This window comes from Coregonus lavaretus (assembly GCF_964263955.1).
Source record: "Coregonus lavaretus genome assembly, chromosome: 11".
NCBI lineage: Eukaryota > Metazoa > Chordata > Actinopteri > Salmoniformes > Salmonidae > Coregonus > Coregonus lavaretus.
Window position 1 is genome coordinate 31977788 of NC_139998.1, and position 15500 is coordinate 31993287.

The window sequence follows — 15500 nt, forward strand, 5'->3', positions numbered from 1 at the left end:
TCACTGACAGTCACTCAATTAGCCATGTCAGCTAACAATTTTTAGATTGGTAAGTTAGCTGGCTAGACTATCTAAACCTGTAGTCATTATGGCCGAATACTGACCGGGCCCCATTGATTTTGTTAGTCACTCTGTGACGAGTACTGAGTATACGAAGAGGCAGGACGCAGACGCAGGAATTAACAAGGTCAAGGTTTACTTAACAATGAGAAAGAAATAACAAACATAGTGTAAACGACAAGAGACTAAACAATCACACACAGCATCATACAGAACAGTCCAGGGCTAAATAGGGGTGGTGATGAGATGAGGTGCAGGTGCGCTGGAGGTGATTAGGGTGCGTTGGGTTTCCATTCCGGTGTTGCACTCAGACCGGTGGCTCAGTATACCGGCGAATCAGAGCGCCGGAGGGGAGCAACGGGAGGAGACGTGACAGTACCCCCCCCCCCCACCCCACCCCCCCCTGGACACGCGGCTCCAGCCGCTGGACGTCGTTGGCCAGGAGGACGACCCCGAGGACGAGGAGCGGGCCGGTCGAAAGTCTCGAATTAGGTTGGGGTCCAGAACGTCCCCAGCCGGAACCCAGCTCCTCTCCTCAGGATCATACCCCTCCCAGTCCACCAGGTAATGGAGCCGTCCCCATGGAACCTGGAGTCCAGCAGGTCCCTCACCGCATACGCCGGACTCCCGTCAATGTCCAGGGGCAGAGGAGGCGTACCCCGGGGGACGGCATCCGCCAGAGGACCAGGAACCACCGGCCTGAGGAGAGACACATGAAAAGTGGGTGAGACACGGTAGTGAGGGGGAAGGAGCCCTCCGCCCTCCAGCCAGTGTCTCCATTCCTCCATGTGTTTTAGGATGGGCGCTGTGGTGAACCTCTCCTTCAGTCTCTTGAAGGCAGCGTCAGCCTGAGGGTTCCAGGCCAGCTTCTGAGGCCCACCCTTAAGGAGAGAGGTGAGCGGGCGGCTATGGAGCTGAAGGACCTGATGAAACACCGGTAGAAATTAGCGAAGCCCCGGAAGCTCTGTAGGCCCTTGATGGTGGTGGGAACTGGCCATGACCTGACGGCGTCCGTCTTCACTCCTTCCATGAACACCCCCTGAGGACTGATCCGGTATACCAGGAAGGAGATGGCCTGTTGGAGGAATTCACATTTCTCCCCCTTCACCAACAGGCTGTGTTCCCGGAGGCGGAGTAGGACAGGTCGGACGTCCCTGACGTGCTCCTTGAACGTAGCCGAGTAGATCAGGATATCGTCGATGTACACCACCACCTGTCTACTCAGCATGTCCAGGAACACGTCATTGACGAAGGACTGGAACACAGAAGGTGTGTTGGCGAGGCCGTAGGGCATGACGAGGTATTCATAGTGGCCTGAGGTAGTGCTGAATGCCGTCTTCCACTCATCTCCTTCCTGGATTCGGATCAGGTTGTAGGCACTCCTCAGGTCCAACTTGGTAACGTATCGGGCCCCTCGTAGCTGCTCGATGGCCGACGGAACCAGAGGGAGGGGGTACCGGTACTTGGTGGTGACTGCGTTCAGCCCCCTGTAGTCAATGCATGGTCTCAGTCCTCCGTCTTTTTTGGCCACAAAGAAGAAGCTGGTGGAGGCAGGAGAGGTAGAGCGTCTGATGAACCCCTGTTTCAGGGTCTCCACCACATACTTCTCTATGGCCTCAGTCTCCGCCATGGAAAGGGGGTAAATGCGACTCTTCGGGGGGTGTTGTCCCTCCAGCAGGTCAATGGCGCAGTCCCAGGGCCTGTGAGGAGGGAGACACGTAGCCTTTAATGAAGAGAAGACATCAGAGAGATCTGCGTACTCACGTGGAATGTTGGGATGGAGGCCGGACTCTCCACTGACGTGGAACAACAAACCACCGGCAGGCAGGTCTTTCGGCATGAGGTGTTCCAATTGATGGTGGGGTTGTGTAGTCTGAGCCAGGGCAATCCCAAGACGATCCGGTGAAGGGGTGATGTGACGATGTGGAATGACAGCTCCTCGTGGTGCTCCGGTAGTGTGGGAATGGTGATGGTGATGGGGAGAGTGACGTGCGTAATGGTGCCTGATCCTTCCTATCGCTTGTGGAAGAAGTGCTTCGCTCTGCCATTCCGTCTCGCTTCCGCATTGTCTCCGTGCTGCTGTGCTCTGCCATTCCGTCTCGCTTCCGCATTGTCTCCGTGCTGCTGTGCTGTTTGTTGCTACTTGGCTACCTGCCAAACTATTCACGTTTTACTTTTAATAAACGTTTAATCAATCTCTGTGTTCAACAAATTTACCAACTTTTTAGTTTTGTCCTCACTCATCTTTTTTCGTTAAACTTTTTCACCCCGGACGTTTATCCCGAGACAGAAGAGTCATTTTCCTGTGCGTTTTAGCTGCCAACTTTACGTTATTTTCCTTTTTTCCATCGCAACTTTTTTCCCTTATTCAACTTTTTCACTCCGGACGCTTTATCTGGACATGGTTCATCAACATCTTCAACAGCCGAAGCTAAGTAGTAACATTAACATGATGTCTTCTAATTGCAGTCGCTGTACTCATAATATACAGGAGAACGATCGCCTTACGGCGAGAATAGCTGTGCTACAAGCCCAGCTTCAGACGCAATCGTTAGGCAAGGGTAATCTCAGTGTAGGAAAGGAAGAAACAGCGTCTGTGCCACCAGTAAGTACAGACAGTAACGTTAGTATAAATCCCCCCGCACAGTCCCCGCAGCCGGACAACTTTCTCATGGCTTCTGGAGGGAAATACTGTTGGAATGCTCAACCGGTGTCGCTCATTCAGCCGACAGAAACCTTCAACCGGTTTTCCCCATTATGTAGCGAGTCGGAGTCTGAGTCTGAGTCTTCTCTAGTCTCTACTCCTCCCGTTACGGGGTCTGAGACGCCGAAGGCTCCCACCATTAGCTCTGACAAATTGAAAACCCTAGTCATTGGCGACTCCATTACCCGCAGTATTAGACTTAAAACGAATCACCCAGCGATCATACACTGTTTACCAGGGGGCAGGGCTACCGACGTTAAGGCTAATCTAAAGATGGTGCTGGCTAAAGCTAAAACTGGCGAGTGTAGAGAGTATAGAGATATTGTTATCCACGTCGGCACCAACGATGTTAGGATGAAACAGTCAGAGGTCACCAAGTGCAACATAGCTTCAGCGTGTAAATCAGCTAGAAAGATGTGTCGGCATCGAGTAATTGTCTCTGGCCCCCTCCCAGTTAGGGGAAGTGACGAGCTCTACAGCAGAGTCTCAGCACTTAATCGCTGGTTGAAAACTGTTTTCTGCCCCTCCCAAAATATAACATTTGTGGATAATTGGCCCTCTTTCTGGGACTCACCCACAAACAGGACCAAGCCTGACCTGCTGAGGAGTGACGGACTCCATCCTAGCTGGAGGGGTGCTCTCCTCTTATCTACCAACATAGATAGGGCTCTAACTCCTCTAGCCCCACAGTGAAATAGGGTGCAGGCCAGGCAGCAGGCTGTTAGCCAACCTGCCAGCTTAGTGGAGTCTGCCAATAGCACAGTCAGTGTAGTCAGCTCAGCCATACCCATTGAGACTGTGTCTGTGCCTCGACCTAGGTTGGGCAAAACTAAACATGGCGGTGTTCACCCTAGCAATCTTATTAGGATAAAGACCTCCTCCATTCCTGCCATTATTGAAAGAGATCGTGATACCTCACATCTCAAAATAGGGTTACTTAATGTTAGATCCCTCACTTCAAAGGCAGTCATAGTCAATGAACTAATCACTGATCATAATCTTGATGTGATTGGCCTGACTGAAACATGGCTTAAGCCTGATGAATTTGCTGTGTTAAATGAGACCTCACCTCCTGGTTACACTAGTGACCATATTCCCCGTGCATCCCGCAAAGGCGGAGGTGTTGCTAACATTTACGATAGCAAATTTCAATTTACAAAAAAAAAAATGGCGTTTTCATCTTTTGAGCTTCTAGTCATGAAATCTATGCAGCCTACTCAATCACTTTTTATAGCTACTGTTTACAGGCCTCCTGGGCCATATACAGCGTTCCTCTCTGAGTTTCCTGAATTCCTATCAGACCTTGTAGTCATAGCAGATCATATTCTAATTTTTGGTGATTTTAATATTCACATGGAGAAGTCCACAGACCAATCAATCAATTTTCAATTTTATTTTATATAGCCCTTCTTACATCAGCTAATATCTCGAAGTGCTGTACAGAAACCCAGCCTAAAACCCCAAACAGCTAGTAATGCAGCTAGTAATGCAGACCCACTCCAAAAGTCTTTCGGAGCCATTATCGACTCAGTGGGTTTTGTCCAACATGTCTCTGGACCTACTCACTGCCACAGTCATACTCTGGACCTAGTTTTGTCCCATGGAATAAATGTTGTAGATCTTAATGTTTTTCCACAAAATCCTGGACTATCGGACCACCATTTTATTACATTTGCAATCGCAACAAATAATCTGCTCAGACCCCAACCAAGGAGCATCAAAAGTCGTGCTATAAATTCTCAAACAACACAAAAATTCATTGATGCCCTTCCAGACTCCTTCTGCCTACCCAAGGACGTCAGAGGACAAAAATCAGTTAACCACTTAACTGAGGAACTCAATTTAACCTTGCGCAATACCCTAGATGCAGTTGCACCCCTAAAAACGAAAAACATTTGTCATAAGAAACTAGCTCCCTGGTATACAGAAAATACCCGAGCTTTGAAGCAAGCTTCCAGGAAATTGGAACGGAAATGGCGCCACACCAAACTGGAAGTCTTCCGACTAGCTTGGAAAGACAGTACCGTGCAGTACCGAAGAGCCCTCACTGCTGCTCGATCATCCTACTTTTCCAACTTAATCGAGGAAAATAAGAACAATCCAACATTTCTTTTTGATACTGTTGCAAAGCTAACTAAAAAGCAGCATACCCCAAGAGAGGATGGCTTTCACTTCAGCAGTGATAAATTCATGAACTTCTTTGAGGAAAAGATCATGACCATTAGAAAGCAAATTACGGACTCCTCTTTGAATCTGCGTATTCCTCCAAGGCTTAGCTGTCCTGGATCTGCACAGCTCTGCGAGGGCCTGGGATCGGGAGAGACACTTAAGTGTTTTAGTACTATATCTCTTGACACAATGATGAAAATAATCATGGCCTCTAAACCTTCAAGCTGCATACTGGATCCTATTCCTACTAAACTGCTGAAGGAGCTGCTTCCTGTGCTTGGCCCTCCTATGTTGAACATAATAAACAGCTCTCTATCCACCGGATGTGTACCAAACTCACTAAAAGTGGCAGTGATAAAGCCTCTCTTGAAAAAGCCAAACCTTGACCCGGAAAATATAAAAAACTATCGGCCTATATCGAATCTTCCATTCCTCTCAAAAATTTTAGAAAAAGCTGTTGCGCAGCAACTCACTGCCTTTCTGAAGACAAACAATGTATACGAAATGCTTCAGTCTGGTTTTAGACCCCATCATAGCACTGAGACTGCACTTGTGAAGGTGGTAAATGACCTTTTAATGGCGTCAGACCGAGGCTCTGCATCTGTCCTCGTGCTACTAGACCTTAGTGCTGCCTTTGACACCATCGATCACCACATTATTTTGGAGAGACTGGAAACCCAAATTGGTCTACACGGACAAGTTCTGGCCTGGTTTAGATCCTACCTGTCGGAAAGATATCAGTTTGTCTCTGTGAATGGTCTGTCCTCCGACAAATCAACTGTACATTTCGGTGTTCCTCAAGGTTCCGTTTTAGGACCACTATTGTTTTCACTATATATTTTACCTCTTGGGGATGTTATTCGAAAACATAATGTTAACTTTCACTGCTATGCGGATGACACACAGCTGTACATTTCAATGAAACATGGTGAAGCCCCAAAATTGCCCTCGCTAGAAGCCTGTGTTTCAGACATAAGGAAGTGGATGGCTGAAAACTTTTTACTTTTAAACTCGGACAAAACAGAGATGCTTGTTCTAGGTCCCAAGAAACAAAGAGATCTTCTGTTAAATCTGACAATTCATCTTGATGGTTGTAAAGTCGTCTCAAATAAAACTGTGAAGGACCTCGGCGTTACTCTTGACCCTGATCTCTCTTTTGACGAACATATCAAGACTGTTTCAAGGACAGCTTTTTTCCATCTACGTAACATTGCAAAAATCAGAAATGTTCTGTCCAAAAATGATGCAGAAAAATTAATCCATGCATTTGTTACTTCTAGGTTAGACTACTGCAATGCTCTATTTTCCGGCTACCCGGATAAAGCACTAAATAAACTTCAGTTAGTGCTAAATACGGCTGCTAGAATCCTGACTAGAACCAAGAAATTTGATCATATTACTCCAGTGCTAGCTTCCCTACACTGGCTTCCTGTTAAGGCAAGGGCTGATTTCAAGGTTTTACTGTTAACCTATAAAGCGTTACATGGGCTTGCTCCTACCTATCTTTCCGAGTTGGTCCTGCCGTACATACCAATACGTACGCTACGGTCACAAGACGCAGGCCTCCTAATTGTCCCTAGAATTTCTAAGCAAACAGCGGGAGGCAGGGCTTTCTCCTATAGATCTCCATTTTTATGGAACAGTCTGCCTACCCATGTGAGAGACGCAGACTCGGTCTCAACCTTTAAGTCTTTACTGAAGACTTATCTCTTCAGTAGGTCATATGATTGAGTGTAGTCTGGCCCAGGAGTGTGAAGGTGAACGGAAAGGCTGGAGCAACGAACAGCCCTTGCTGTCTCTGCCAGGCCAGTTCCCCTCTCCACTGGGGTTCTCTGCCTCTAACCCTGTTGCAGGGGCTGAGTCACTGGCTTGCTGGTGCTCTTTCATGCCGTCCCTGGGAGGGGTGCGTCACTTGAGTGGGTTGAGTTACTGACGTGATCTTCCTGTCTGGGTTGGCGCCCCCCCCTTGGTTTGTGCTGTGGTGGAGACCTCTGTGGGCTATACTCGGCCTTGTCTCAGGATTGTAAGTTGGTGGTTGGGGATATCCCTCTAGTGGTGCGGGGGCTGTGCTTTGGCGGAGTGGGTGGGGTTATATCCTTCCTGTTTGGCCCTGTCCGGGGGTTTCTTCGGATGGGGCCACAGTGTCTCCGGACCGCTCCTGTCTCAGCCTCCAGTATTTATGCTGCAGTAGTTTATGTGTCGGGGGGCTGGGGTTAGTTGGTTATACCTGGAGTACTTCTCCTGTCTTATCCAGTGTCCTGTGTGAATTTAAGTATGCTCTCTCTAATTCTCTCGTTCTCTCTTTCTCTCTGAGAACCTGAGCCCTAGGACCATACGTCAGGACTACCGGGCATGATGACACCTTGCTGTCCCCAGTCCGCCTGGCCTTGCTGCTATTCCAGTTTCAACTGTTCTGCCTGCGGCTACGAAACCCCTACCTGTCCCAGACCTGCTGTTTTCAACTCTTAATGATCGGCTATGAAAAGCCAACTGAGAGACCTGAGCCCTAGGACCATACGTCGGGACTACCGGCCGTGGTGACTCCTTGCTGTCCCCAGTCCGCCTGGCCTTGCTGCTATTCCAGTTTCAACTGTTCTGCCTGCGGTTATGGAACCCCTACCTGTCCCAGACCTGCTGTTTTCAACTCTTAATGATCGGCTATGAAAAGCCAACTGAGATTTATTCCTGATTATTATTTGACCATGCTTGTCACTTATGAACATTTTTGAACATCTTGGCATGGTTCTGTTATAATCTCCACCCGGCACAGCCAGAAGAGGACTGGCCACCCCTCATAGCCTGGTTCCTCTCTAGGTTTCTTCCTAGGTTTTCGCCTTTCTAGGGAGTTTTTCCTAGCCACCGTGCTTCTACACCTGCATTACTAGCTGTTTGGGGTTTTAGGCTGGGTTTCTGTACAGCACTTCGAGATATTAGCTGATGTAAGAAGGGCTATATAAAATAAAATTGATTGATTGATCCAAGGGGTTTATTGTCCAGTGAGGTGACGTGTAGCGGAGATGGCAGTGGCACGGTGGGCAACCCCCATTCAGAGACCAGTTCCCTATCTATAAGGTTCCCCGCTGATCCGGAATCTATCATAGCAGTAGAAGTGGAAGAGAAGGAATAAACAGTCACCGTTATGGGAACTAAAAACAATGGTTTTGTGATAGGAGCTGACGTAACACTCACGGAGCGGCGACGGGAGTCATATTGCCTAGATAGGGAGCCGCCAGGAGACCTGTGGTCCGTGGTGGTGTAGGAGGTGCTGCCCACCTCCATGGGTGAGGACTCAGAAGCAGGGCGGCTTCCATAGCTCAGATGGGGTGAGCGTCGAGGCTCCGGGAGGTGTTGGGAACGCCGTCTCTCTCTCAACAAGTCGTCAAGACGGATGGACGTGGTGATGAGGGTATCAAGGTCCATCTCGTCGTCCCGACATGCGAGTTCCGTCTTGATGTCCTCCCGTAAGCCTCTCCTGAAGGCCGTGCGCAGAGCACGCTCATTCCAGCCGGAAGACGCCACCACTGTGCGAAAGCTCAGCGCGTACTCGGACGCGGGCCCCTCTCGCTGTTGTAGATGGAGACGCTCACCCCCATCTTTTCCCTCCGTGCGATGATCAAACACCGCCCTGAACCGAGCGAGTAAGGTGGGGTAGGGAAACGCCACTGCCTCCTCTCCTTCCCAGACTGCCGTGGCCCAATCCAGCGCCTTTCCTTTAAGTAGCGAAATCACCAGCGCTATCCTGGCTTGGTCAGATGGATATGCCCCAGGCTGACACGCCAGATAAAGTGAAACCTGTAGCAGGAAGCTGCTACATTTAGTAGTTTTACCGTCATAGTGCTCCGGTAGGGCGAGGGTTCCCGCAGAAGTGGGTGATAGCACGGGAACAGGTGGATTGGGGGCACTCGCCGCTCCCTGAGGTGGAACCGGAGCGCTGGGTAGATTATGCAGAGTTTGGAGCACTTCCTGCATGGTGGCGTTCAACTGGACAAGCTGCTGCTGGTGCTGGTCGAGGCACTGGGAAACTCCTGCTGCATCAATTTCCGTTTGGTGTGTGATTCTGTGACGAGTACTGAGGATACGAAGAGGCAGACGAAGGAATTAACAAGGTCAAGGTTTACTTAACAATAAGAAAGAGAAATAACAAACATAGAGTAAACGACACGAAGCTAAACAATCATACAGAACAGTCCAGGGCTAAATAGGGGTGGTGATGAGATGATGAGGTGCAGGTGCACTGGAGGTGATTAGGGTGCGTTGGGTTTCCATTCTGGTGTTGCCGAGGTGGTGCGCTCAGACCGGTGGCTCAGTAGACCAGCGAATCAGAGCACCGGAGGGGAGCAACAGGAGGAGACGTGACACACTCTCACTCAGATATCATATTAACATGGCATAAGTCATGTCAAAATGTGTAGAATTGCAGGAAATGAGCTTTAGAACTACTAAAATGTCTCCACTTCATGGTAAAATGGATACAATTGCAGGAAATTAGCTACAAAACTGAAAGAAAAGTATCTCTGCCCCATGGCAAAATTAGTAGAATTGCATGAGATTTTTTATAAAATTGCCCAATTTATCTCCGCCCCATGCCAAAATATGTAGAACTGCAGAAAACTTGCAACACTTTTTCTATGCAGCTAAGAGAGTTAAGTAGATTAACTGCACAAATAGATTGATTGCACAAATCAGTTGACTGCATGTGTAGGTATGGATGTGGGTACACAGACCCGCGAGCCACTGCGGTCCCTCATGATGAGTTCAGATCTTTTGTGACCCCCACCCCCATCAAAGTGGCCCATCCCTGGGCTATATGGTCTCCATTGTTACACCTTGCTCTGTAGTCAGATGCTTCTCCCCATGTAGTGAACCGAAGCAGGCTGTGGATGAATGTTCTTTACATTCATATCACATTCAGTGTGCATCACACCCGTCTCACTTTTATGAATTATAGGTATTTTTTTTGTGTTATCATGTGCAGTACCTTTATACAGATAAAATCTCTGGGCTTTTATTAACACTGCACAAACAGAGCCACCACCATTGGTGAATCCACATTTCCCCAACAACCTACAGATAGAGAGATGGGAGACTGTTTTGTTGTCTCTGTTTTAATCTTGCTTATTGTCACATGCACCTATTCCCCTGTCTTCAGAATCTGACAGGGTGTACGTGTATATCCAGTGACAGCGAGATGGCCACAGCTGTCCCAGGGAAGTGTCCCAGTCCAGGCTGCCAGGAGGCCTTCCTCACCTTCCTCTGTGTCATCTGTGCCTGCTGCATGATCGGCTCTATGGCTCAAACACCCTCCGTCATCATCCTCATCAGGTAACACAACTTGCACTCACCTTACCACCATGCTAAAACTTGCCCAGTAGAACCCAGTCAAAATGTAGAGAGGGTTTACATTACTCAGAGACAGCTCTCTCTTTCCTGTGTCTAACAAATACTGTTGTCTCTTCTCTTCCTAGGACTGTGAGCCCTGAGCTGAAATCATATGCTCTTGGAGTTTTGTTTCTCTTGCTGCGACTACTTGGTAAGTTACAGTACCGTTATACTTGCATCTGAACTAGTCAGGTTGCACTATTACATTATTTTGTTTATAAATCAAACATACTGAGGTTTCAGATGCTACAGTTTGTTAACCAATACTGGTGTGATGTCAAGGATACAGTATTGATTTCTCCAGCTGTAGAGATGAAAAGCTTGTGCTGCTGCTCTAATCCTCTCCTCACTTGTTTTGTAGGATTCATCCCCCCTCCTCTGATCTTTGGTGCTGGGATTGACTCAACATGCCTTTTCTGGAGTACAGAGTGTGGGGATAAGGGAGCCTGCCTGCTGTACGACAATATCGCCTACAGACATCTGTACGTGAGCCTGGCCATCGGTCTTAAGGTCACCGCCTTCATTCTGTACACCACCACCTGGTACTGTTTACGCAAGAACTATAAGAAATACATCAAAAATCATGAGGGCTATACGACACCAACCGAACTGTTCCCCTCCAGTCTCACAATGGACAACATGAAGGATGGGAGTCAGAACCCAAACAGGACAAAGTTTATATACAACCTAGAGGACCATGAGTGGTGCGAAAATATGGAGTCGGTTTTATAGTTTCTGAACCATCAACAGGACTATCTGCTACATTCATAATTCTCTTGAAGGATTATCGTCTTTCTTTCTTTATTAAATGATAGAACGTTTTTTATCTGAAGTCCTATCCAGGCCCTGGAAGACTGTTGCTGCTCTCTTCTCCAAATTGGTAACTTTTGATAGAGGCCATTTTGTTTGTAGAGGTGTTATCAGCGAGGATGTCGTCCAGTGCCAGTGAACTCTGTTGTGATTGTTAGTAGAAGAGAACTACTGTCTGGCTCTGTCCTGCTCCTAGGTGATTAGATGGTCAGTATTATGCTACTGTTATGGGCGCCATACTTGCTCGAGTATAACATGGATCCAGTCAGTGAAAATGACATGTCCTGTTCGGTCAGTATTACTATGTGTTACATCTCGTTCCATCAGGGAACCAATATATATGTGTAAATGATAGGACGTTTCTTCACGTTGCCAAGAATATACAAATCAAGAGATGTTGTGTCATTCGGTGTTGCGTAATTTACGTTTTATTTTGATGAAACGAACAGAGTGCTTTCTCATGTACTCTATATAGTAGAGGAAGTAGAACGCTTATATAGGATGATAGTCTAAAGTTACTGTATGCTTTCAGTGTCAGATTGCAGTTCAGTGGTAGTAGCTGAAATGGTGTTAATGTCAGCATACACTGTACAAAAACAGTGCTCTTGCTGGAACAGAAACACTGTTTTCGAATATGAACATAGAATACAGTTAGTCTTTCTATGAGTTATCTTATATTATTCATATCCATTTCTATCATTGTGAAAGAGATACTGTATGTCTGTCTTTTTGCAGACTCATTTCTGAAGGGTCTTCATGTTGTAAACATTTCTTAACTTTTTATTTGCTTAGTTTATTAAACCCTAATATTTCTTAATATGAGGGATTACCAGATAAGAAATCAACAAGTCTTTTTGTGTGCGTTATAATGACATACCGTATCTCTTCAAGCTAAACAATGAATATTAGAGTTTATATATTTGTACTTGTGAGGTTCAGAATGTTTTATTAGAGTTAACTAAACTGAGATGATAATATAATCATTTGAGATTTAATTATTAAAAAATGTTTAGTTGCATCACATATCAGATGGGAGCCAATGTCATAACAAGAAAGGAATAAGAAACAAACAATGAATAAGAGCAGAGAAAACTAAACCAGTGCTTTTCCTAGGGCAGAGTAGCACTGCTTGTTGCTTTAGGGCATGCAGAATCTGCATGTGAAGTCTAGCAAAAGGTACTTGGAGTAATTTACATGCAATGGGTGATAATCTTATTTTGTTATCCCTTGACATATTTATTTGAAGACCCTCAAGGCTTGATGGCACAACTTCTTATTTTCCAGTTTCTCTACAGTTAAAGTTTTGGCATTGTCCCTTTTCTTACACTTTTTTGTATGGCAAGATATCATTTATTTTACTCTGGAATTAAAAATATTTTTCAGAAAATAAACCAGACATGGTGTCATTTTCACTTTATTTATTTACAGAGAAAAGGTATGTACTAACGTATGCACTGTACGTGTAGGCAGAGAAATGAATGATCTGTAGATTTAATGTGTCTAAAGGACTCAATCAGTCCTCCTCTTTATACTGATGTCCAGGTCCTAAAATGATTAAGAAATATAGGTGTAGTGATTGATTGCGGTTTCAGTCAGAATATATTTAAATAGCTTCCGAGAGCATATGCATGACGTGTTGGTACTTTGTACTTGATCTATGCTGAGTGTCTTTTGAAAATGTGAACGGACAACTGCACAGTGCTTTCATCTGGTCTGCTTGTTAAGTAGATTAGAGTTCTTATTGATATGGCTTAGATTCTCTTTTGAGCCATGACAGATGAACGGAGTTAACACTGGTGGAGGGGAAGAGAGTGCAAGGCAGGCGCCCTAGAGCTAATCATCACTCTACTCTACACTCTTAGAAAAGAGTTCCAAAAGGGTTCTTTGGCTGTTCCCATAGGAACTATTTTTGGTTTCAGGTAGAACCCTCTATGGAAAGGGTTCTATGTTAAACCCAAAATGCTTCTACCTGGAACCAAAAAGGTTTCTTCAAAGAGTTATCCTATGGGGACAGCCGAAGAACCCTTTTAGAGTCTAGATCACAGGAGGTTGGTGGCACCTTAATTGAGGAGGACGGGCTCATAGTAATGGCTGGAACGCTATGAATGGAATGGTGTCGAACTCACCAAACATGTTTTCCATTAGTTTAATACCATTCCATTCACTCCATTGGAGTTTGCCAAAAGGCACCTAAAGGACTCTCAGACCATGAGAAACAAGATTCTCTGGTCTGATGAAACCAAGATTGAAGTCTCTGTTCTGAATGCCAAGCGTCACGTCTTTAGGAAACCTGTCACCATCCCTACTGTGAAGCAGGGTGGTGGCAGCATCATGCGGCAGGGACTGGGAGACTAGTCAGGATCAAGGGAAAGATAAACGGAGCAAAGTAGAGAGAGATCCTTGATGAAAACCTGCTCCAGAGCGCTCAGGACCTCAGACTTGGGCGAAGGTTTACCTTCCAACAGGACAACGACCCTAAGCACACAGCCAAGACAACGCAGGAGTGGCTTCGGGACAAGTCTCTGAATGTCCTTGAGTTGCCCGGGCAGAGCCTGGACTTGAACCCGATCGAACATCTCTGGAGAGACCTGAAAATAGCTGTGCAGCAATGATCTCCATTCAACCTGACAGAACTTGAGAGGATCTGCAGAGAAGAATGGTAGAAACTCCCCAAATACAGGTGTGGCAAGCTTGTAGCGTCATACCCAAGAAGACTTGAGGCTGTAATCGCTGCCAAATGTGCTTCAACAAAGTACTGAGTAAAGGGTCTGAATACTTATGTAAATGTGATATTTCTGTTTATTTTTATTTTTATACATTTGCAAAAATGTCTAGAAACCTGTTTTTGCTTTGTCATTATGGGGTATTGTGTGTAGATTGACAATAATTTAATCCATTTTAAAATAAGGTTGTAACGAAACAAAATGTGGAAAAAGTCAAGGGGTCTGAATACTTTCCGAATGCACTTTATAGAGCGAGCGACTCTATTTATTTTTATAGCACAAACTGTCACTATCATCAATTCCTGTCATCCCTATCAACGACAAACAAGACCAGACCCATAGGAAATTAGGGTTACGGTCAGACTACAATACACAGATAAGTATTGAACACAACACTGTTACCACTGGATCTGTAAAGCATTGGATTCAGTCATTGGTTCTACACACATACACATTTGCTTTGGTTTAAGATAAAGTGTTTTCCTGTAAGAATCGACAGGAAGGAATAGCTCTTTTGTCCTGCTGACAGATATCTTGCTTTTTCCCTCAGGTGTAAACCATTGGCCTTGTACCACAGTAAACAACTGCATGCAATCGAGGATTACAATGGACATCCAACACCGTGGACATCCAACACTGTAGAGTAATATGGTCTCTGAGAAAAAATATTTTAACAGTGTGTGTGTGTGTGTGTGTGTGTGTGTGTGTGTGTGTGTGTGTGTGTGTGTGTGTGTGGTGATCCATCAGCTGCTAGGCTATTGTATCACACTGCACATAATTCATTTGGGGATTCATCGTAGAAGCTAATTTCTCCAAAGACCTGCGCCTCTAGTTTGTGAAAGTATATGCTATATTTCATTTTTTTATATAAATCAAACTACTGCCTCTGTAATGTAGCAGAAGTATATCCCTCAAGTCTAGCCTATTGAAGTAGTTCCAGGCCTTTTATGATTGCAAATCACCCCCCCCCAAAAAAAACTTTTTTTAAATGTAAATGCCTATTCTATTTCATCTTCAGGATATTCTTCAAACACTAACTTTTATCTTGGTTTTTAGTATTTTTTACACATACACAATACATCTTAAACCACCCAATTGTATCTGATAATTACATTAATTAACCCCTTGATTTTGTTGACTAAGTATTTTCTGCTATGATAAGTGTTTTCGTAATCAAAGATCTCATTGTAATTATAATTTGTAAGAGCTACAAATGTCAAGAGCTATAGGAGTGCACTCACAGTGCATTACCTTGGACAACAATCATCATATTCTCAACTTGGAGTTCACTGCTAAAAGCAACTGATTGCTGCTGTAAACATGTCAAATGTTTTGGTAATTCCAACCAATTGTTGATATAGATTGTTGATTTCTCCACTGTGGGTTTTAGCCACCATTTTGTCAGACACCCCAGTGAGACCCTTCAATAAAGGAGAGAGGCTCATGAATACCAATGATATTGATTCCAGCATCATAGGCATCTCAATTACGAACACACTCCTCGACATGTATCACACTCGGGATGTTAAACACACCAAAGCCCCACAAACGCACTTATCATTCTTCAAACAAAACGTATTTTGAAAGTAAAACCCATGCATGACAAGCCTCCTGTCTCCAGGCTTGTTTATCCCATCCGGTGCTATCAAGCGAAT

At 45.5% G+C, this 15500-nt stretch overlaps 1 protein-coding gene across 1 annotated transcript in view; it reads left to right on the forward strand.

Moving 5' to 3' along the window:
• The window catches only part of LOC311136909 (solute carrier organic anion transporter family member 3A1-like), a 69188-nt gene extending 56673 nt beyond the window's left edge, over positions 1–12515 (forward strand). Inside the window, exons 8-10 of the mRNA XM_084171224.1 lie at positions 10083–10255; positions 10399–10463; positions 10674–12515. Coding sequence (XP_084027350.1) covers positions 10083–10255; positions 10399–10463; positions 10674–11044 — 609 coding nt within the window. The 3' untranslated portion in view covers positions 11045–12515. The remainder of the gene's footprint in view (positions 1–10082; positions 10256–10398; positions 10464–10673) is intronic.
• Positions 12516–15500: the final 2985 nt, after the last annotated feature.